We start from the raw sequence: 21,271 nt of genomic DNA, 5'->3' as shown, positions 1-21,271 counted from the left end.
CTGACACTTGTTAAACTTCCTAATGCAGCTGAAGCATAACTGGACCTGGCCCGGGATCCGTCTCTCAACCTGGAGAAGTGAAAGTGTCAAACTCAGCCTTACCGTCACTATTTGGATTCCACCCGAACCCCTCGATTAGATTCCAGCCTGTAACTCACTCCCGGGTATCTGTTATTCTATATATAAAGCCCCCGAACTCCTCGATTAGATTCCAGTCTGTAACTCACTCCCGGGTATCTGTTATTCTATATATAAACCCCCCGAACCCCTCGATTATATTCCAGCCTGTAACTCACTCCCGGGTATCTGTTATTCTATATATAAACCCCCCGAACCCCTCGATTGGATTCCAGCCTGAAACTCACTCCCGGGTATCTGTTATTCTATATATAAACCCCCCCGAACCCCTCTATTAGATTCCAGCCTGTAACTCACTCCCGGGTATCTGTTATTCTATATATAAACATCCCCGAACCCCTCGATTAGATTCCAGCCTGTAACTCACTCCCGGGTATCTGTTATTCTATATATAAACCTCCCGAACCCCTCGATTATATTCCAGCCTGTAACTCACTCCCGGGTATCTGTTATTCTATATATAAACCCCCCCGAACCCCTCTATTAGATTCCAGTCTGTAACTCACTCTCAGGTATCTGTTATTCTATATATAAACCCCCCGAACCCCTCGATTAGATTCCAGCCTGTAACTCACTCCCGGGTATCTGTTATTCTATATATAAACATCCCCGAACCCCTCGATTATATTCCAGCCTGTAACTCACTCCCGGGTATCTGTTATTCTATATATAAACCCCCCGAACCCCTCGATTAGATTCCAGCCTGTAACTCACTCCCGGGTATCTGTTATTGTATATATAAACATCCCCGAACCCCTCGATTAGATTCCAGCCTGTAACTCACTCCCGGGTATCTGTTATTCTATATATAAACCCCCCCGAACCCCTCTATTAGATTCCAGCCTGTAACTCACTCCCGGGTATCTGTTGTTCTATATATAAACCCCCCGAACCCCTCGATTGGATTCCAGCCTGTAACTCACTCCCGGGTATCTGTTTTTCTATATATAAACCCCCCCGAACCCCTCTATTCGATTCCAGTCTGTAACTCACTCCCGGGTATCTGTTATTCTATATATAAACCCCCCGAACCCCTCGATTAGATTCCAGCCTGTAACTCACTCCCAGGTATCTGTTATTCTATATATAAACACCCCGAACCCCTCGATTAGATTCCAGCCTGTAACTCACTCCCGGGTATCTGTTATTCTATATATAAACCCCCCGAACCCCTCGATTAGATTCCAGCCTGTAACTCACTCCCGGGTATCTGTTATTCTATATATAAACATCCCCGAACCCCTCGATTGGATTCCAGCCTGTAACTCACTCCCGGGTATCTGTTATTCTATATATAAACCCCCCGAACCCCTCGATTAGATTCCAGCCTGTAACTCACTCCTGGGTATCTGTTATTCTATATATAAACCCCCCGAACCCCTCGATTAGATTCCAGCCTGTAACTCACTACCGGGTATCTGTTATTCTATATATAAACCCCCCGAACCCCTCGATTAGATTCCAGCCTGTAACTCACTCCCGGGTATCTGTTATTCTATATATAAACCCCCCGAACCCCTCGATTAGATTCCAGTCTGTAACTCACTCCCGGGTATCTGTTATTCTATATATAAACCCCCCGAACCCCTCGATTAGATTCCAGCCTGTAACTCACTCCCGGGTATCTGTTATTCTATATATAAACATCCCCGAACCCCTCGATTAGATTCCAGCCTGTAACTCACTCCCGGGTATCTGTTATTCTATATATAAACCCCCCGAACCCCTCGATTAGATTCCAGTCTGTAACTCACTCCCGGGTATCTGTTATTCTATATATAAACCCCCCGAACCCCTCGATTAGATTCCAGTCTGTAACTCACTCCCGGGTATCTGTTATTCTATATATAAACCCCCCGAACCCCTCGATTGGATTCCAGCCTGTAACTCACTCCCGGGTATCTGTTATTCTATATATAAACCCCCCCCCCTGAACCCCTCGATTAGATTGCAGCCTGTAACTCACTCCTGTGTACCTGTTATTCTATAAATAAATCCCATAAACCCCCCCGAACCCCCGATTAGATTCCAGCCTGTAACTCACTCCCGGGTATCATTATTCATATATTCTGTTTCCTTTTGAACTCTGTGAATTTTGTGGCACCAATCTGCAGCTATAACCAGCTTCCCCCCCTTTCCCTCCGACAGGACCACGATAACTGGGTGACAGACGTCGCAATCTCCTCTGACAAGAAGTGGATTCTCTCTGCCTGTCGGGTAGTGGCTTTATTTGTAATAGTTTAAGATTTTCATTTACACAATGTCACTTCATCTCAAACCACTTCACCTGGTGACTCAGGCTGAACTCTCAGTGTCTGGATCACTAGCCCAGTATCAGTCCCCCCGGTACCCTGGCGCAGGCACTAGGGTCGCCAACCCATCCTGGAGTCTCCAGGAATTAGAGATTAATCTCCTGGACACTCTTGCCAGCAAAAACCTGGGGAGAAAAATCATTGAGGCATACTTTCATTTAATTAGTTATAAAAATATTGGAGATGGAGGAAAAGGCTGTTTGACCGGGCGGGGCAGTTGGAGGCAGGGTCAAGTGATGAAACCTCCAGGAATATGTCCAACCAGAATTGGTCACTCCAGCACACGCATTGCGGAAAAACCACACGATGGATAGAGAGGTTTCTGGAGCAGATAGGATTGTGGGTATTATTGCCGCCATTGTTGACTGGCGGGACTGGGGGGAGGGGCGTGCAGTCATGTGATGTAACCTCCCAGTCCAACCAGAGTTGGCGACCCTAAGCCCCACACACACCAACTGTCCGCCCCCACCACTAACAGCTAACTCAGCGCAAACCAGAGCTCGAGCCAGCCACCTGGTGTTGTACCAGATTAGTCGGGGCCCCTCATCGTTCCCACGCACGGCCCACTTTATCGACCTGTGAGGGGCGGTGAGTTGATATTACATCAACAGGTAGTGTAACCGCAGCTCACTGTTGCCCTCTAGTGGCAGTTTTCAAATCCCTCCATGTCCTCGCCCCTCCCTATCTCTGTAACCTCCTCCAGCCCTACAATCCTCCGAGATCTCTGCGTTCCTCCAATTCTGGCCTCTTGCACATCCTTGATTTTAATCGCTCCACCATTGGCGGCCGTGCCTTCAGCTGCCTAGGCCCGAAGCTCTAGAATTCCCTCCCTAAACCTCTCCATCTCTCTCTCCTCCTTTAAGATGCTCCTTTAAAACCTACCTCTTTGACCAAGCTTTTGGTCACCTGTCCCAATATCTCCTTGTGTGGCTCGGTGTCAAATTTTGTTTGAAATTCGCTCCTGTGAAGGGCCTTTGGACGTTTTGCTAGGATAAAGACACTATGACCCAGGTCAATTGGAATCAAAGATTGGCAGGCAAAACTGTAATTGAACAATGGGCGGCCTTTAAGGAGGAGATGGTTCGGGTACAGTCTAGGTACATTCCCATGAGGGGGAAAGGTAGGGCAAATAAAGCCAGAGCTCCCTGGATGACGAAAGAGAAAAAGAGAGAGAGAGAGTGAGTAAGATGAAGCAGAAAAAAGGTGCGTGTGACAGATGTCAGGTTGATAACACAAGTGAGAACCAGTCAGAATATAGAAAGTTCAGGGGGGAAGTGAAAAAGGAAATAAGAGGGGCAAAGAGAGAGTATGAGAATAGACTGGCGGCCAACATAAAAGGGAATCCAAAAGTTTTCTACAGGCATGTAAACAATAAACGGGTAGTAAGAGGAGGGGTGGGGCCAATTAGGGACCATAAAGGAGATCTACTCATGCAGACAGAGGGGATGACTGAGGTACTAAATGAGTACTTTGCATCTGTCTTTACCAAGGAAGATGATGCTGCCAAAGTCACAGTAAAGGAAGATGTAGTTGAGATACTGGATGGGCTAAAAATTGATAAAGAAAAGGTACTAGAAAGGCTGGCTGTACTTAAAGTAGATAAGTCACCCAGTCCGAATGGGATGCATCCTAGTGTTGCTGAGGGAAGTAAGGGTGGAAATTGCGGAGGTATTGGCCATAATCTTCCAAACACCAGTAGATACGGGGGTGGTGCCAGAGGACTGCAGATTTCGAATGTTACACCCTTGTTCAAAAAAGGGTGTAAGGATAAACCCAGCAACTACAGGCCAGTCAGTTTAACCTCAGTGGTGGGGAAACTTTTAGAAACGATAATCTGGGACAGAATTAACAGTCGCTTGGACGAGGGTGGATTGATTAGGGAAAGCCAGCACGGATTTGTTAAAGGCAAATTGTGTTTAACTAACTTGATAGGGTTTTTTGATGAGGTAACAGAAAGGGTAGATGAGGCAATGCAGTTGATGTGGTGTAAATGGACTTTCAAAAGGCATTTGATAAAGTGCCGCACAGTAGGCTTATCATCAAGATTTTGTTTTTATTCATTCATGGGATGTGGGTGTCGCTGGCGAGGCCGGCATTTATTGCCCATCCCTAATTGCCCTTGAGAAGGTGGTGGTGAGCCGCCTTCTTGAACCGCTGCAGTCAGTGTGGTGAAGGTTCTCCCACAGTGCTGTTAGGAAGGGAGTTCCAGGATTTTGATCCAGCAACGATGAAGGAACGGCGATATATTTCCAAGTCGGGATGGTGTGTGACTTGGAGGGGAACGTGCAGGTGGTGTTGTTCCCATGAGCCTGCTGCTCTTGTCCTTCTAGGTGGTAGAGCTCGTGGGTTTGGGAGGTGCTGTCGAAGAAGCCTTGGCGAGTTGCTGCAGTGCATCCTGTGGATGGTACACACTGCAGCCACTGTGCGCCGGTGGTGAAGGGAGTGAATGTTTAGGGTGGCGGATGGGGTGCCAATCAAGCGGGCTGCTTCGTCCTGGATGGTGTCGAGCTTCTTGAGTGTTGTTGGAGCTGCACTCATCCAAGCAAGTGGAGAATATTCCATCACACTCCTGATTTGTGCCTTGTAGATGGTGGAAAGGCTTTGGGGAGTCAGGAGGTGAGTCACTTGCTGCAGAATACCCAGCCTCTGACCTGCTCTTGTAGCCACAGTATTTATGTGGCTGGTCCAGTTAAGTTTCTGGTCAATGGTGACCCCCAGGATGTTGATGGTGGGGGACTCGGCGATGGTAATGCCGTTGAATGTCAAGGGGAGATGGTTGAACACTCTCTTGTTGGAGATGGTCATTGTCTGGCACTTGTCTGGCGCGAATGTTACTTGCCACTTATCAGCCCAAGCCTGGATGTTGTCCAGGTCTTGCTGCATGCGGGCTCGGACCGCTTCATTATCTGAGGGGTGGCGAATGGAACGGAACACTGTGCAATCATCAGCGAACATCTCCATTTCTGACCTTATGATGGAGGGAAGGACACTGATGAAGCAGCTGAAGATGGTTGGGCCTAAGACACTGCCCTGAGGAACTCCTGCAGCAATGTCCTGGGGCTGAGATGATTGGCCTCCAACAACCACGACCATCTTCCTTTGTGCTAGGTATGACTCCAGCCACTGGAGAGTTTACCCCTGGTTCCCATTAACTTCAAATTTACTAGGACTCCTTGGTGTCACACTCGGTCAAATGTGGCCTTGATGTCAAGGGCAGTCACTCTCACCTCACCTCTGGAATTCAGCTCATTTGTCCAAGTTTGGACCAAGGCTGTAATGAGGTCTGGAGCCGAGTGGTCCTGGCGGAACCCAAACTGAGCATCGGTGAGCAGGTTATTGGTGAGTAAGTGCTGCTTGATAGCACTGTCAACGACACCTTCCATCACTTTGCTGATGATTGAGAGTAGACTTATGGGGTGGTAATTGGCCGGATTGGATTTGTCCTGCTTTTTGTGGACAGGACATACCTGGGCAATTTTCCACATTGTCGGGTAGATGCCAGTGTTGTAGCTGTACTGGAACAGCTTGGCGAGAGGCGCAGCTAGTTCTGGAGCACAAGTCTTCAGCACTACAGCCAGGATGTTGGCAGGGCCCATAGCCTTTGATGTATCCAGTGCACTCAGCCGTTTCTTGATATCATGTGGAGTGAATCGAATTGGCTGAAGACTGGCTTCTGTGATGGTGGGGATATCGGGAGGAGGCCGAGATGGATCATCCACTCGGCACTTCTGGCTGAAGATGGTTGCAAATGCTTCAGCCTTGTCTTTTGCACTGACGTGCTGGACTCTGCCATCATTGAGGATAGGGATGTTTACAGAGCCTCCTCCTCCCATTAGTTGTTTAATTGTCCACCACCATTCACGACTGCATATGGCAGGACTGCAGAGCTTTGATCTGATCTGTTGGTTGTGGAATCGCTTAGCTCTGTCTATAGCATGTTGCTTCCGCTGTTTAGCATGCATGTAGTCCTGAGTTGTAGCTTCACCAGGTTGGCACCTCATTTTTAGGTACGCCTGGTGCTGCTCCTGGCATGCTCTTCTGCACTCCTCATTGAACCAGGGTTGATCCCCTGGCTTGTTGGTAATGGTAGAGTGAGGAATATGCCGGGCCATGAGGTTACAGATTGTGCTGGAATACAATTCTGCTGCTGCTGATGGCCCACAGTGCCTCATGGATGCCCAGTTTTGAGCTGCTAGACCTGTTCTGAATCTATCCCATTTAGCACGGTGATAGTGCCACACAACACATTGGATGGTGTCCTCAGTGTGAAGACGGGACTTTGTCTCCACAAGGACTGTGCGGTGGTCACGCCTACCAATACTGTCATGGACAGATGCATCTGCGACAGGTAGATTGGTGAGGACGAGATCAAGTAGGTTTTTCCCTCGTGTTGGTTCGCTCACCACCTGCCGCAGGCCCAGTCTGGCAGCTATGTTCTTCAGGACTCGGCCAGCTCGGTCAGTGGTGGAGCTACCGAGCCACTCTTGGTGATGGACATCGAAGTCCCCCACCCAGAGTACATTCTGTGCCCTTGCTACCCTCAGTGCTTCCTCCAAGTGGTGCTCAACATGGAGGAGGACTGATTCATCAGCTGAGGGAGGGAGGGAGGTAGGTGGTAATCAGCAGGAGGTTTCCTTGCCCATGTTTGACCTGATGTCATGAGATTTCATGGGGTCCAGAATCAATGTTGAGGACTCCCAGGGCCACTCCCTTCTGATTGTATACCACTGTGCCACCACCTCTGGTGGGTCTGTCCTGCCAGTGGGACAGGACATACCCAGGGATGGTGATGGAAGAGTCTGGGACGTTGGCTGAAAGGTATGATTCTGTGAGTATGGCTATGTCAGGCTGTTGCTTGACTGGTCTGTGGGACAGCTCTCCCAATTTTGGCACAAGTCCCCAGATGTTAGTGAGGAGGACTTTGCAGGGTCGACTGGACTTGGTGTTTTGCCGTTGTCGTGTCCGGTGCCTAGTGGTCCGATGCCGGGTGGTCCGTCCGGTTTTATTCTTATTATGACTTTTCGTCGTGAGATTTTACAACTGAGCGACTTGCTAGGCCATTTCAGAGGGCAATTAAGAATCAACCACATTGCTGTGGGTCTGGAGTCACATATAGGCCAGACCGGGTAAGGACGGCAGGTTTCCTTCCCTGAAGGACATTAATGAACCAGGTGGGTTTTTTACGACATTCTGGTAGTTTCATGGCCACCATTACTGATACTATTTCTTTTATTCCAGATTGTATTTAATTAATTGAATTTAAATTGCCCATCTGCCGTGGCGGGATTTGAACTCATGACTCTCTGATTATTAGTCCAGGCCGTCATCAAGATTGAAGCCCATGGAATAAAAGGGGGCAGTCGCAGCATGGATACAGAATTGGCTAAGTGAGAGGATGCAAAGAGTAGTGGTGAACGGTTGTTTTTCGGACTGGAGGGAGGTGTACAGTGGTGTTCCCCAGGGGTCAGTGCTGGGACCACTGCTTTTCTTGATATATATTAATGACTTGGTCTTGGGTGTACAGGGCACAATTTGCAAATGACACAAAACTTGGAAGTGTAGTGAACAGTGAGGAGGATAGTGATAGACTTCAAGAGGATATAGACAGGCTGGTGGAATGGGCGGACACGTGGCAGATGAAATTTAACGCAGAAAAATGCGAAGTGATACATTTTGGTAGGAAGAACGTGGAGAGGCAATATAAACTGGAGGGTACAATTCTAAAAGGGGTACAGGAACAGAGAGATCTGGGGGTATATGTGCACAAATCGTTGAAGGTGGCAGGACAGGTGGAGAAAGAGGTTAAAAAAGCATACAGGATCCTGGGCTTTATAAATAGAGGCATAGAGTACAAAAGTAAGGAAGTCATGATGAACCTTTATAAAACACTGGTTCGATCACAACTGGAGTATTGTGTCCAGTTCTGGGCACCGCACTTTAGGAAAGATGTGAAGGCCTTAGAGAAGGTGCAGAAAAGATTTACTAGAATGATTCCAGGGATGAGGGACTTTAGTTACGTGGATAAACTGGAGAAGCTGGGGTTGTTCTCCTTGGAACAGAGACGGTTGTGAGGAGATTTGATAGAGGTATTCAAAATCATGAAGGGTTTAGACAGAGTAGATGGAGAGAAACTGTTTCCATTGGCGGAAAGGTCAAGAACCAGAGGACATAGATTTAAGGTGATTGGCAAAAGAACCAAAGGCGACATGAGGAACAACTTTTTTACACAGCGAGTGGTTATGATCTGGAATGCACTGCCCGAGGGGGTGGTGGAGGCAGATTCAATCATGGCCTTCAAAAGGGAACTGGATAAGTACTTGAAGGGAAAAAATTTGCAGGGCTACGGGGATAGGGCGGGGGAGTGGGACTAGCTGGATTGCTCTTGCATAGAGCCGGCACGGACTCGATGGTCCGAATGGCCTCCTTCCGTGCTGTAACCTTTTTATGATTCTATATAAGTGCAAGTTGTTAGTGTTGTTTCTGCTCTGTGCAGGACTGAGTCAGCCAGCTTTGTTTTATTTTGTTTGCGGGATGTGGGCCTCGCTGGCAAGGCCGGCATTTACTGCCCATCCCCAGTTGCCCCAGGAAGGTTTGGGCTCCTCTTGTTGAGCCAATTGCCACTTCAGAGGGCATTAAGAGTCAGTCACACAGTGTGGGACTGGAGTCACAAGTAGGCCAGGCCAGGTAGTGGTGACCGATTCCCTTCTCTGAAGGACATTAGTGCTCTCGGTGTTTATTTTTTTCCGACATTCCAGCAGTTTTCATGGTTATTCTTCCTGGTGCCAGCCACAAATTACCAGATCTTTTAAATTCAACTTGCTTTGGTGGGAATTGAACTCCGGATCTTTGGGTTTCCAGTGCCAGGCAATGACCATCTCCAACAAGAGAGAGTCTAACCACCTTCCCTTGACATTCAACGGCATTACCATCGCCGAATCCCCCACCATCAACATCCTGGGGGTCACCATTGACCAGAAATTTAACTGGACCAGCCACATAAATACTGTGGCTACAAGAGCAGGTCAGAGGTTGGGAATTCTGCAGCGAGTGACTCACCTTCTGACTCCCCAAAGCCTTTCCACCATCTACAAGGCACAAGTCAGGAGTGTGATGGAATACTCTCCACTTGCCTGGATGAGTGCAGCTCCAACAACACTCAAGAAGCTCGACACCATCCAGGACAAATCAGCCCACTTGATTGGCACCCCATCCACCACCCTAAACGTTCACTCCCTTCACCACCTGCGCACAGTGGCTGCAGTGTGCACCATCCACAGGATGCACTGCAGCAACTCGCCAAGGCTTCTTCGACAGCACCTCCCAAGCCCACAACCTCTACCACCTCGAAGGACAAGGGCAGCAGGCACATGGGAACACCAGCACCTGCATGTTCCATTCCGAGTCACACACCATTTCAACTTGGAAATATATCGCCGTTCCTTCATCGTTGTTGGGTCAAAATCCTGGAGCTCCCTACCTGACAGCACTGTGGGGGAACCTTCACCACACAGACTGCAGCAGTTCAAGATGGCGGCTCACCACCACCTTCTCAAGGGCAATTAGGGATGGGCAATAAATGCCGGCCTTGCCAGCGACGCCCACATCCCATGAACGAATAAAAACAAAATCTTGATGATAAGCCTACTGTGCGGCACTTTATCAAATGTCTTTTGAAAATCCAGATGCACCACATCAACTGCATTGCCCTCATCTACCCTCTCTGTTACCTCATCAAAAAACCCTATCAAGTTAGTTAAACACGATTTGCCTTTAACAAATCCGTGCTGGCTTTCCCTAATCAATAAATGCTGGCATTGCCAGCGACGCCCACATCCCAATTATTAATTATTAAAAAAATAGTCTACTTCCATAAAGTTACCTGTCACTGATATCCAGTGGGGTAATCGATGGACTCTCTCGGTCACTGTTTTCAGGAGCTGGTCCCAAAGTGACCGTTATCTCTAAGATCCTCCAGTTGCAGGTTCCCAGTTGTTTTTTTCTCCACATATTCCTGTTTTTCCCCAGGATTCCACTGTGCGGTTATGGAACATTGAAAACTTGGACCAGATTCCGGCCGTCAAAGCAGAGCGGCGGAGACACGGGGAGAAAGTTATCCAGGTTTGTGGGGGGCGGAGGGATTGTCTTATATCTTCTCCTCGTTTAGTTTACCGTCAGAATGTGCAGCTTGTTGCTCCCGTTGACTGTGGAGGGTGTTTTATTACCGGACTGCCGGTAGTTTCACGGTGAACCTTCAGACTCTCTCGATACCTCGGCGGGTAATCGCCGTGCAGACCAGGGGAGTCCCAGGATCCATCGCCGGTCCGTGCTGCGTCAGCTGCCAGTCGTAGCGGGTTCTGTAATTGGCCTCAGTGCCCGTGGGCTCAGGAACAGAAAAAACAGCCCCAGTTCCCGCTGCTGATCAAAAAAGCATAAGGGATCCTGGGCTTCATTAATAGAGGCAGAGAGTACAAAAGTATGGAAGTTATGCTAAACCTTTATAAAACACTGGTTAGGCCTCAGCTGGAGTATTGTGTTCAGTTCTGGGCACCGCACTTTAGGAAGGATGTCAAGGCCTTGGAGAGGGTGCAGAGGAGATTTACTAGAATGGTACCAGGGATGAGGGACTTTAGTTATCTGGAGAGACTGGAGAAGCTGGGATTGTTCTCTTTAGAGCAGAGAAGGTTAAGGGGAGATTTGATCAAGGTGTTCAAAATGATGGAGGGTTTTGACAGATTAAATAAGGAGAAACTGTTTCCAGTGGCAGGAGGGTCGGTAACCAGAGGATACAGACTTAAGGTGATCGGCAAAAGAACCAGAGGGGAGATGAGGAGAAATGTTTTTACGCAGCGAGTTGTTCTGATCTGGAATGCGCTGCCTGAAAGGGCGGTGGAAGCAGATTCAATAATAACTTTCAAAAGGGAATTGGATATGCATATGTGCATGCATGTTTGTGCGTGTGTATGTGTACATGTGTGTGTGTGTATGCATGTGAGCATATGAGTGTGTGCATGGATATGTGTGCGTGTGTGTGTGCATGTGTCTGCGTGCATGTGTGTGCTTGTGCGTGTGTGTGTGCATGTGTCTGTGGAAGCGCGTGTGTCTGCATGTATGTGTGTGTGGGTGTTTGTGGTGTGTGTACTTGTGTGTGTACCTTTGTGTGTCTGTGTGTGTCTATGATAGGAGCATAGGAACAGGAGGAGGCCATTCAGCCCCTCGAGCCTATTCCACCATTCAATGAGATCATGGCTGATCTGTGACCTTAGCCCATATCCCTTAATACCTTTGCTTAACAAAAATCTATCAATCTCAGATTTAAAATTAACAATTGAGCTAGCATCAACTGCCGTTTGCGGAAGAGAGTTCCAAACTTCTACCACCCTTTGCGTGTAGAAATGTTTCCTGTAAGTCCTGGCTGTAATTTTTAGGCTATATCCCCTAGTCCTAGACTCCCCAACCAGCGGAAATAGTTCCCCTTAATATCTTGAAAACTTTGATCAAATCACCCCTTAATCTTCTAAATTCCAGGGAATACAACCCTAGTTTGTGTAATCTCTCCTTGTAATTTAACCCTTGCAGTCCAGGTATTATTCTAGTAAACCTACACTGCACTCCCTCCAAGGCCAATATGTCCTTCCGAAGGTGCGGTGCCCAGAACTGCTCACAGTACTCCAGGTGCGGTCTAACCAGGGTTTTGTATAGCTGCAGCATAACTTCTACCCCCTTTCACTCTAGTCCTCTAGATATAAAGGCCAGCATTCCATTAGCCTTTTTGATTATTTTCTGTATCTGTCCATGACATTTTAATGATCTATGTACATGGACCCCTAAGCCTCTTTGGACTCCACTGTTTTGAGCTTTTCACCATTTAGAAAGTACCCTGTTCTATCCTTTTTAGGTCCAAAGTGGATGACCTCACACTTGCCTACATCGAAATCCATTTGCACAGTTTTGCCCATTCACTTAATCTATTAATATCTCTGTAATTTTATGCTTCCATCTACACTGCTTACAATGCTGCCTATCTTTGTGTCATCAGCAAACTTGGATATGTGGCTCTCTATCCCGTCATCTAAGTCATTAATAAACACAGTGAATAGTTGAGGCCCCAACACAGATCCCTGTGGGACACCACTAGTCACATCCTGCCAATGTGAGTACCTGCCCATTATCCCTACTCTCTGTCTCCTGCCGCTCAGCCAATTTCCTAACCAGGTCTATAGTTTGTCCTCAATTCCATGAGCTTCGACTTCAGCTAACAGTCTCTTATGAGACGTGCGTGTGTCTCTGTCTGTGTGTGCCCAATGCCCTATCTCCTGCTGATATCTCTCCTCCTCTCCCCAGTGTACAAGGTGCAAGAAGCCATTCTCCAGCTGCCTCCAGGAGGACTCAGAGTTTCTGACTCTCTGCGTGTTCTGCCGCCTGGCGTCACCACCACGGGACTTTCTGCCCACTCCACCCAGCTTATGATGCCTGCCTGCCGTTGCCACCTTCTTTATATATTTTACTGAAATTGAGACTGTTGTTTTAAAAGTCCCTTGACCGCAATCACGCGTTGGGGAGTGGGGGGAGTCCAGGAGACACGAGACATTCATGGCTGGGGTGGTAGCGGGGGCCTGGGGGTTGAGGGTTGAGGACTGGGGGCTGGGAGCTGCTAATGCTGCTCTTAATCTGGGTTAGGAACTCACCCTCACCCTCACCGATTAGTCTCACTCCTTTCGAATCGAGAAAAGGCCACTCGGTCCATTAGTCCCACTCCATCTTGTGCATGTCTATTCCAAGATGCAATTCCTCCTCTCCCCTCCATCTATTGGTTCCTACTTCAAGGAACACTAAGTTCCTCCCTTGGAAGAGAATCCAGTGTGTGTCTCTCTCTCTCTGACCCTCAGTCCCACTTTCCCAGATATCAACCCCGCTCCTTTTAAAGTATCAATTAGCCCCAAATGGACTTCCTTCTGGTGGAATCTGTTATCCCAGGGGGAACAGTTTCTTCTCGATAATCTCTGCCTTTGCTCGAGATTGTGAATGTTGTCCTTGTGCTCTTCGGTTCTGTGTTCATTTTCCGAGCTTCCTCCAACCTTGCCCATAACTTCCATCGCTTTGGATCATGTCCCTTCCTCAGTCCTCTCCAGCTTCTTGCACCTTTCTCCATAACTCAGTCCCGTCAGGCCTCAAATCACCCTGAATCCATCCTAATACGTCCATAACCTTTTGGAGATTGGATGACCAAAACTGCCCCCCACGGAAAAGGGAAAGGTTTTAGGTCAGAACAGATCTCAACCCGAAGCTTTAAATTTCCCGATGCCGACGAGTTGAGTATTTCTAGCAATACCTGTTTGTATTTCAGTCTTAAATCAGTAATTTCTCTTGTAAGAAGTTAATATTTTTAAATTTACAGTATTAATGGATTTTGACCCCATATTTGTGAACTCTTTCGATTTAACCCAAATCGATTGCTCATTCCGGTGTGAAAATACAATCTGTCTCACTCTTACAAATAAACAAATTACAAATTAACTGGGGTTGTAATCTCTCTCTCTCACTGTTTATGCTCCTGAATCTCACCCGAACGTTCCTGGATATTGAGGACTTGCGTGAACGCGAGACAGCGTGTTGTATAATCCTGGTCTTACCCAACACTCATGGATCGGATCAGATCAGATTCGAGCCAAGTAAGACCTGGTCCAACTGGCTGCACTGTTTAAACCAACAGGAGGCCTCCATGACGGAGCAGCAGGTCAACACTGAACACGATGATGAGGCTGAAACCTTCCACGTGCCCGACTAGACAGGGACGAGGGAGGCCATTCGCCCCATCCCCACTCATCCATCCATCCCTCCAACAACATCCAACTGTCCCTCAGAGTCCCAGGGAGCAGGGCCAGGCTGCACCATATATGGTGGGATGGACGGAGAGAGAGATGCACAAGAGGCCAGAGTCAGAAGACCGAAGGGTGAGGGAGGGAGAGTGGGTCTGGAGGGGATTCAGAGCCAGGGTGGAGTGAGGCCATGGAGGGACTTGAAGATGAGGACAAGATTTTAAATTAAATGTGTCGGAGAACAACAACAACTTGCATTTATATAGCGCCTTTAACGTAGTAAAACGTCCCAAGGTGCTTCACAGGAGCGATTATCAGACAAAATTTGACACTGAGCCACATAAGGAGATATTAGGACAGGTGACCAAAAGCTTGGTCAAAGAGTAGGTTTTAAGGAGTGTCTTAAAGGAGAAGAGCGAGGGATAGAGGTTTAGGGAGGGAATTCCAGAGCTAAGAGCCTAGGCAGCTGAAGGCACGGCCGCCAATGATGGATCAATTAAAATCGAGGATACGCAAGAGGCCAGAATTGGAGGAGCGCAGAGATCTTGAAGGGTTGCAGGGCTGGAGGAGGTGACAGAGATAGGGAGGGGCGAGGTCATGGAGGGATTTGAAAACAAGGATGAGAATTTTAAAATCTTTAATTTAAAAAAGATTTAAATGTTCTAGTCAATGTACGTCCAGGAGGGACAAGGCGGTGATGGACAAGTGGGACAGGATAAGGACGGCTGCATTTTAAAAAATGTATTCATTCATGGGATGTGGGCGTCGCTGGCGAGGCCGTCATTTATTGCCCATCCCTAATTGCCCTTGAGAAGGTGGTGGTGAGCCGCCTTCTTGAACCGCTGCAGTCCATGTGGTGAAGGTTCTCCCACAGTGCTGTTAGGGAGTTCCAGGATTTTGACCCAGTGATGAAGGAACGGCGATATATTTCCAAGTCGGGATGGTGTGTGACTTGGAGGGGAACGTGCAGGTGGTGTTGTTCCCATGTGCCTGCTGCCCTTGTCCTTCTAGGTGGTAGAGGTCGCGGGTTTGGGAGGTGCTGTCGAAGAAGCCTTGGCGAGTTGCTGCAGTGCATCCTGTGGATGGTACACACTGCAGCCACAGTGCGCCGGTGGTGAAGGGAGTGAATGTTTAGGGTGGTGGATGGGGTGCCAATCAAGCGGGCTGCTTGGTCCTGGATGGTGTCGAGCTTCTTGAGTGTTGTTGGAGCTGCATTCATCCAGGCAAGTGGAGAGTATTCCATCACACTCCTGACTTGTGCCTTGTAGATGGTGGAAAGGCTTTGGGGAGTCAGGAGGTGAGTCACTCGCCGCAGAATACCCAGCCTCTGACCTGCTCTTGTAGCCACAGTATTTATTTGGCTGGTCCAGTTAAGTTTCTGGTCAATGGTGACCCCCAGGATGTTGATGGTGGAGGATTCGACGATGGTAATGCCGTTGAATGTCAAGGGGAGGTGGTTAGACCCTCTCTTGTTCGAGATAGTCATTGCCTGGCACTTGTCTGGCACGAATGTTACTTGCCACTTATGAGCCCAAGCCTGGATGTTGTCCAGGTCTTGCTGCATGCAGGCTTGGACTGCTTCATTATCTGAGGGGTTGCGAATGGAACTGAACACTGCAATCATCAGCGAACATCCCCATTTCTGACCTTATGATGGAGGGAAGGTCATTGATGAAGCAGCTGAAGATGGTTAGGCCTAGGACACTGCCCTGAGGAACACCTGCAGCAATGCCCTGGGGCTGAGATGATTGGCCTCCAACAACCACTACCATCTTCCTTTGTGCTAGGTATGACTCCAGCCACTGGAGGGTTTTCCCCCTGATTCCCATTGACTTCAATTTTACTAGGGCTCCTTGGTGCCACGTTCGGTCAAATGCTACCTTGATGTCAAGTGCAGTCACTCTCACCTCACCTCTGGAATTCAGCTCTTTTGTCCATGTTTGGACCAAGACGGGGTAACCAAGAAGATAGATGAGGGCTGTGCAGTAGACGTGGTCTACATGGACTTTAGCAAAGCCTTTGACAAGGTACCGCATGGTAGGTTGTTACATAAGGTTAAATCTCACGGGATCCAAGGTGAGGTAGCCAATTGGATACAAAATTGGATTGACGACAGAAGACAGAGGGTGGTTGTAGAGGGTTGCTGTTCAAACTGGAGGCCTGTGACCAGCGGTGTGCCTCAGGGATCGGTGCTGGGTCCGCTGTTATTTGTTATTTATATTAATGATTTGGATGAGAATTTAGGAGGCATGGTTAGTAAGTTTGCAGATGACACCAAGATTGGTGGCATTGTGGACAGTGAAGAAGGTTATCTAGGATTGCAACGGGATCTTGATAAATTGGGCCAGTGGGCCGATGAATGGCAGATGGAGTTTAATTTAGATAAATGTGAGGTGATGCATTTTGGTAGATCGAATCGGGCCAGGACCTACTCCGTTAATGGTAGGGCGTTGGGGAGAGTTATAGAACAAAGAGATCTAGGAGTACAGGTTCATAGCTCCTTGAAAGTGGAGTCACAGGTGGATAGGGTGGTGAAGAAGGCATTCAGCATGCTTGGTTTCATTGGTCAGAACATTGAATACAGGAGTTGGGATGTCTTGTTGAAGTTGTACAAGACATTAGTAAGGCCACAACACTTGGAATACTGTGTACAGTTCTGGTCACCCTATTATAGAAAGGATATTATTAAACTAGAAAGAGTGCAGAAAAGATTTACTAGGATGCTACCGGGACTTGATGGTTTGACTCATGGGGAGAGGTTGGATAGACTGAGACTTTTTTCCCTGGAGAGTAGGAGGTTTAGGGGTGATCTTATAGAAGTCTATAAAATAATGAGGGGCATAGATAAGGTCGATAGTCAAAATCTTTTCCCAAAGGTAGGGGAGTCTATAACGAGGGGGCATAGATTTAAGGTGAGAGGGGAGAGATACAAAAGGGTCCAGAGGGGCAATTTTTTCACTCAAAGGGTGGTGAGTGTCTGGAACGAGCTGCCAGAGGCAGTAGTAGAGGCGGGTACAATTTTGTCTTTTAAAAAGCATTTGGACAGTTACATGGGTAAGATGGGTATAGAGGGATATGGGCCAAGTGCAGGCAATTGGGACTAGCTTCGTGGTATAAACTGGGCGACATGGACATGTTGGGCCGAAGGGCCTGTTTCCATGTTGTAAACTTCTATGATTCTATGATTCTAAGACTGTAATGAGGTCTGGAGCCGAGTGGTCCTGGCGGAACCCAAACTGAGCATCGGTGAGCAGGTTATTGGTGAGTAAGTGCCACTTGATAGCACTGTCGACGACACCTTCCATCACTTTGCTGATGATTGAGAGTAGACTGATGGGGCGGTAATTGGCCGGATTGGATTTGTCCAGCTTTTTGTGGACAGGACATACCTGGGCAATTTTCCACATTGTCGGGTAGATGCCAGTGTTGTAGCTGTACTGGAACAGCTTGGCTAGAGGCGCAGCTAGTTCTGGAGCACAAGTCTTCAGCACTACAGCCAGGATGTTGGCAGGGCCCATAGCCTTTGCTGAATCCAGTGCACTCAGCCGTAACTTGATATCATGTGGAGTGAATCAAATTGGCCGAAGACTGGCTTCTGTGATGGTGGGGATATCGGGAGGAGGCTGAGATGGATCATCCACTCGGCACTTCTGGCTGAAGATGGTTGCAAACGCTTCAGCCTTGTCTTTTGCACTCACGTGCTGGACTCCACCATCATTGAGGATGGGGATGTTTGCAGAGCCTCCTCCTCCTGTTAGTTGTTTAATTGTCCACCACCATTCATGACTGGATGTGGCAGGACTGCAGAGCTTTGATCTGATCCGTTGGTTGTGGAATCGCTTAGCTCTGTCTATAGCATGTTGCTTCCGCTGTTTACATGCATGTAGTCCTGAGTTGTAGCTTCACCAGGTTGGCACCTCGTTTTTAGGTACGCCTGGTGCTGCTCCTGGCATTGGGGATACATTGGAGTTTATGGAAGGACAACAAGGAGATAGCAATATAGGAACAGCAGGAGGCCATTCAGCCCCTCGAGCCTGTTCCGACATTCAATGAGATCATGGCTGATCTGTATCCTGACTCCATCCGCCCGCCTTGGCTCCACATCCCTTAATACCCTGGGCGAGCAAAAATCAATTGAGCTCTGATTTAAAAGTATTAATTGAGCATCTACTGCTTTTTGAGGGACAGAGTTCCACACTTCTCCCACCCTTTGTGTGAAGAAGTGTTTCCTAACATCTCTCCTGAATGGCCTGGCTCTGATTTTAAGGTTATGGCCCCTTGTCCTAGACTCCCCCACCAGCGGAGAAAGTTTCTCTCTATCTACCCCATCAATTCCTTTCAAAATCCTAAAAACCTCAATCAAATCATCCCTTAACCTTCTACATTACAGGGAATACAAGCCCAGTTTATGTAATCTCTCCTCATAACCTAGCCCTTGGAGCCCTAATCCCCAGTATCATTCTGGAGAATCTGTGCTGCGCTCCTTCCAAGGCCAATATATCCTTTGTAAGATGCGGTTCCCAGAACTGAACACAGTGCTCCAGATGTGGACTAACCAGGGTTTTGTACAGCTGTAGCAAAATCTCCTCCCCTTTGCATTCCAGCCCTCTGGTTATAACACCTAACATTCCATTGGCCTTTCTGATTACTTTTTGTACCTGACCCCACTACATTTTAGTGATCGTCAGAATAATTGAGGCTGTTGGAGAGGAAGGAGTGGATAAAGGGTTTCAGCAAGGGGAGGGGCTGAGGTAAGGGCCCAGGTGGGCAATGATGCAGAGGTGAGAATCAGTGGCCTTGGTGACGGAGAGGATGTTGGGCTCATTGCCGAAGAATTCCCACCACCTTGTCGAACCTGCGTGAGGCCCTGGGGGAGGGGATGGAGTCAGTGACGAGCTCCGAAACCCAAGGCTTTGTTCTTGCTGACGTTCAGCTGAAGGATGTTGAGGCTTGTACCGGACTTGAGGTGGGGACAGGCAGCCCGACACCACCAAACTGGTTGTGGGGGTGGAAAGAAATAGCTGGGTCCTGTCAGAATACGTACAGAATCTGACCCCCGCCTGCGGATGATGTCGCTCAGGGGAAGCGGGTCGATAAGGAAGAGGAGGGACAACGAGAGGCCCTGGGGAGTCCCACAGTGACGGTGCAGAGAAAGGAAGGCATCGGCCGAGAGGTGCCAGCGATGTTCAGACAGGTAAGAGCACGACAGAGGGGAGTGAGGGGGCGAGTGGGATTAGATTGGGTGGCTCCTGTGGAGAAAAACACCAGCATAGATTAGATGGGCCGAATGGCTTGTCTCCGTGCTCGAACTTTTTACGATAATTTCTTTCATCCTGGATAAATTCAGATTGGCTGAATGACCTCCCTCATCTGTATCGACCTTGTTAGACTGTGGGCCCACACTCCCCACCCCATTTATCCCCACTCCCTGTCCTTACCGTCACCCCCATTATCCCCACCCCCATTATCCCCACCCCCTGTCCTTACCGTCACCCCCATTATCCCCACCCCCTGTCCTTACCGTCACCCTCATTATCCCCACCCCTATCCTTACCCCCACCCCCATTATCCCCACCCCCAGTCCTTACCCCACTCTCATAATCCCCACCCACATTATTCCCACCCCACCCTCATTATCCCCACCCCCTGTCCTTACCCCCACCCCCTGTCCCCACCCTCATTATCCCCACCTCCTGTCCTTAACCCCACCCCCAGTCCTTACCCCCACCCTCATTATCCCCACCCCCAGTCCTTACCCCCACCCTCATTATCCCCACCCCCTGTCCTTAACCCCACCCCCTGTCCCCACCCCCACCCCCACCCTCATTATCCCCAACCCCTGTCCCCAACCCCATTATCCCCACCCCCACCCTCATTATCCCCACCCCCTGTCCCCACCCCCATTATCCCCACCCCCACCCTCATTATCCCCAACCCCTGTCCCCAACCCCATTATCCCCACCCCCACCCTCATTATCCCCACCCCCTGTCCCCACCCCCATTATCCCCACCCCCACCCTCATTATCCCCACCCCCTGTCCCCACCCCCATTATCCCCACCCCCACCCCCATTATCCCCACCCCCTGTCCCCACCCCCATTATCCCCACCCCCCACGCTCTCCCTCAGCTCCGGAATTGGAGCCAGCGCCAGTGCGCAGGCGCGCACCCTGCGTGCTGAAATTTATGAATGGAGCCGCGGAGTGCGCAGGCGCGCTGTGTGTAAAAGGGCCGATTCCGGAGGCTGTGTCGGCGGCGCCGTGGCTTAGTTGGTTAAAGCGCCTGTCTAGTAAACAGGAGATCCTGGGTTCGAATCCCAGCGGTGCCTTTTTACACCCAGCGCCCCGGCCCCACAACACAGGCCCCTCATCCTTTTAAAATATCTTTGGATTTAATGCACAGATTAACTGTGCTGCCGGGCACTGGTAAACTGGGCAGAGTTGGGGGCTGAGGGGAGGGATTGTGTTTAACTGGGGGCCAATTCTGACGAAAGGCCGTCCACCTGAAACATTAACTCTGTTTCTTCCCCCACTGATGCCGCCTCACTTGCTGATTTTTTCCCAACATTTTCTGTTTTTATTCCAGATTTCCATCTTCCGCAGTATTTTGCTTTTGATAAGGAGATATTTGGGACAGGTGACCAAAAGCTCGGTCAAAGAGGGAGGTTTTAAGGAGCGTCTTAAAAGAGGAGAGAGAGAGGCGGAGAGGTTTAGGGAGGGAATTCCAGAGCTTAGGGCCCCAGGCAGCTGAAGGCACGGCTGCCAATGGTGGAGCGATAAAAATCGGGGATGGGCAAGAGGCCAGAATTGGAGGAGTGCAGAGATCTCGGAGGGTTGTGGGGCTGGAGGAGGTTACAGAGATAGGATCTGCTGGTAATACACAGCAGGTCAGTCAGCAGCTAAAGAGAGGAGACTCTGGGTAGATCCTTTGTGAGACCTCTGTGTATTTCATAATATCATAATAGGTACAGCACAAGAGGAGGCCATTCAGCCCATCGTGCCTGTGCC

The 21,271-nt window shown here is 49.0% G+C and overlaps 1 protein-coding gene and 1 non-coding gene across 2 annotated transcripts in view; both read left to right on the top strand.

Moving 5' to 3' along the window:
• Positions 1–13,964, top strand: part of LOC137333390 (WD repeat-containing protein 88-like) — a 33,366-nt gene extending 19,402 nt beyond the window's left edge. Inside the window, exons 9-11 of the mRNA XM_067997531.1 lie at positions 2,287–2,355; positions 10,476–10,568; positions 12,792–13,964. Of these exons, the coding sequence (XP_067853632.1) occupies positions 2,287–2,355; positions 10,476–10,568; positions 12,792–12,917 (288 nt within the window). The 3' untranslated portion in view covers positions 12,918–13,964. The remainder of the gene's footprint in view (positions 1–2,286; positions 2,356–10,475; positions 10,569–12,791) is intronic.
• A 6,554-nt stretch (positions 13,965–20,518) lies between these two features.
• Positions 20,519–20,592, top strand: trnat-agu (transfer RNA threonine (anticodon AGU)). Its single transcript has one exon. It is a non-coding gene; the product is annotated as a tRNA-Thr (tRNA).
• Positions 20,593–21,271: the final 679 nt, after the last annotated feature.

The sequence above is a fragment of the Heptranchias perlo genome, chromosome 16 (genome assembly GCF_035084215.1).
Source record: "Heptranchias perlo isolate sHepPer1 chromosome 16, sHepPer1.hap1, whole genome shotgun sequence".
NCBI classification, from domain to species: domain Eukaryota; kingdom Metazoa; phylum Chordata; class Chondrichthyes; order Hexanchiformes; family Hexanchidae; genus Heptranchias; species Heptranchias perlo.
The sequence above is the reverse complement of the archived record's forward strand: the minus strand, read 5'-3'. Positions and strand labels throughout refer to the sequence as shown.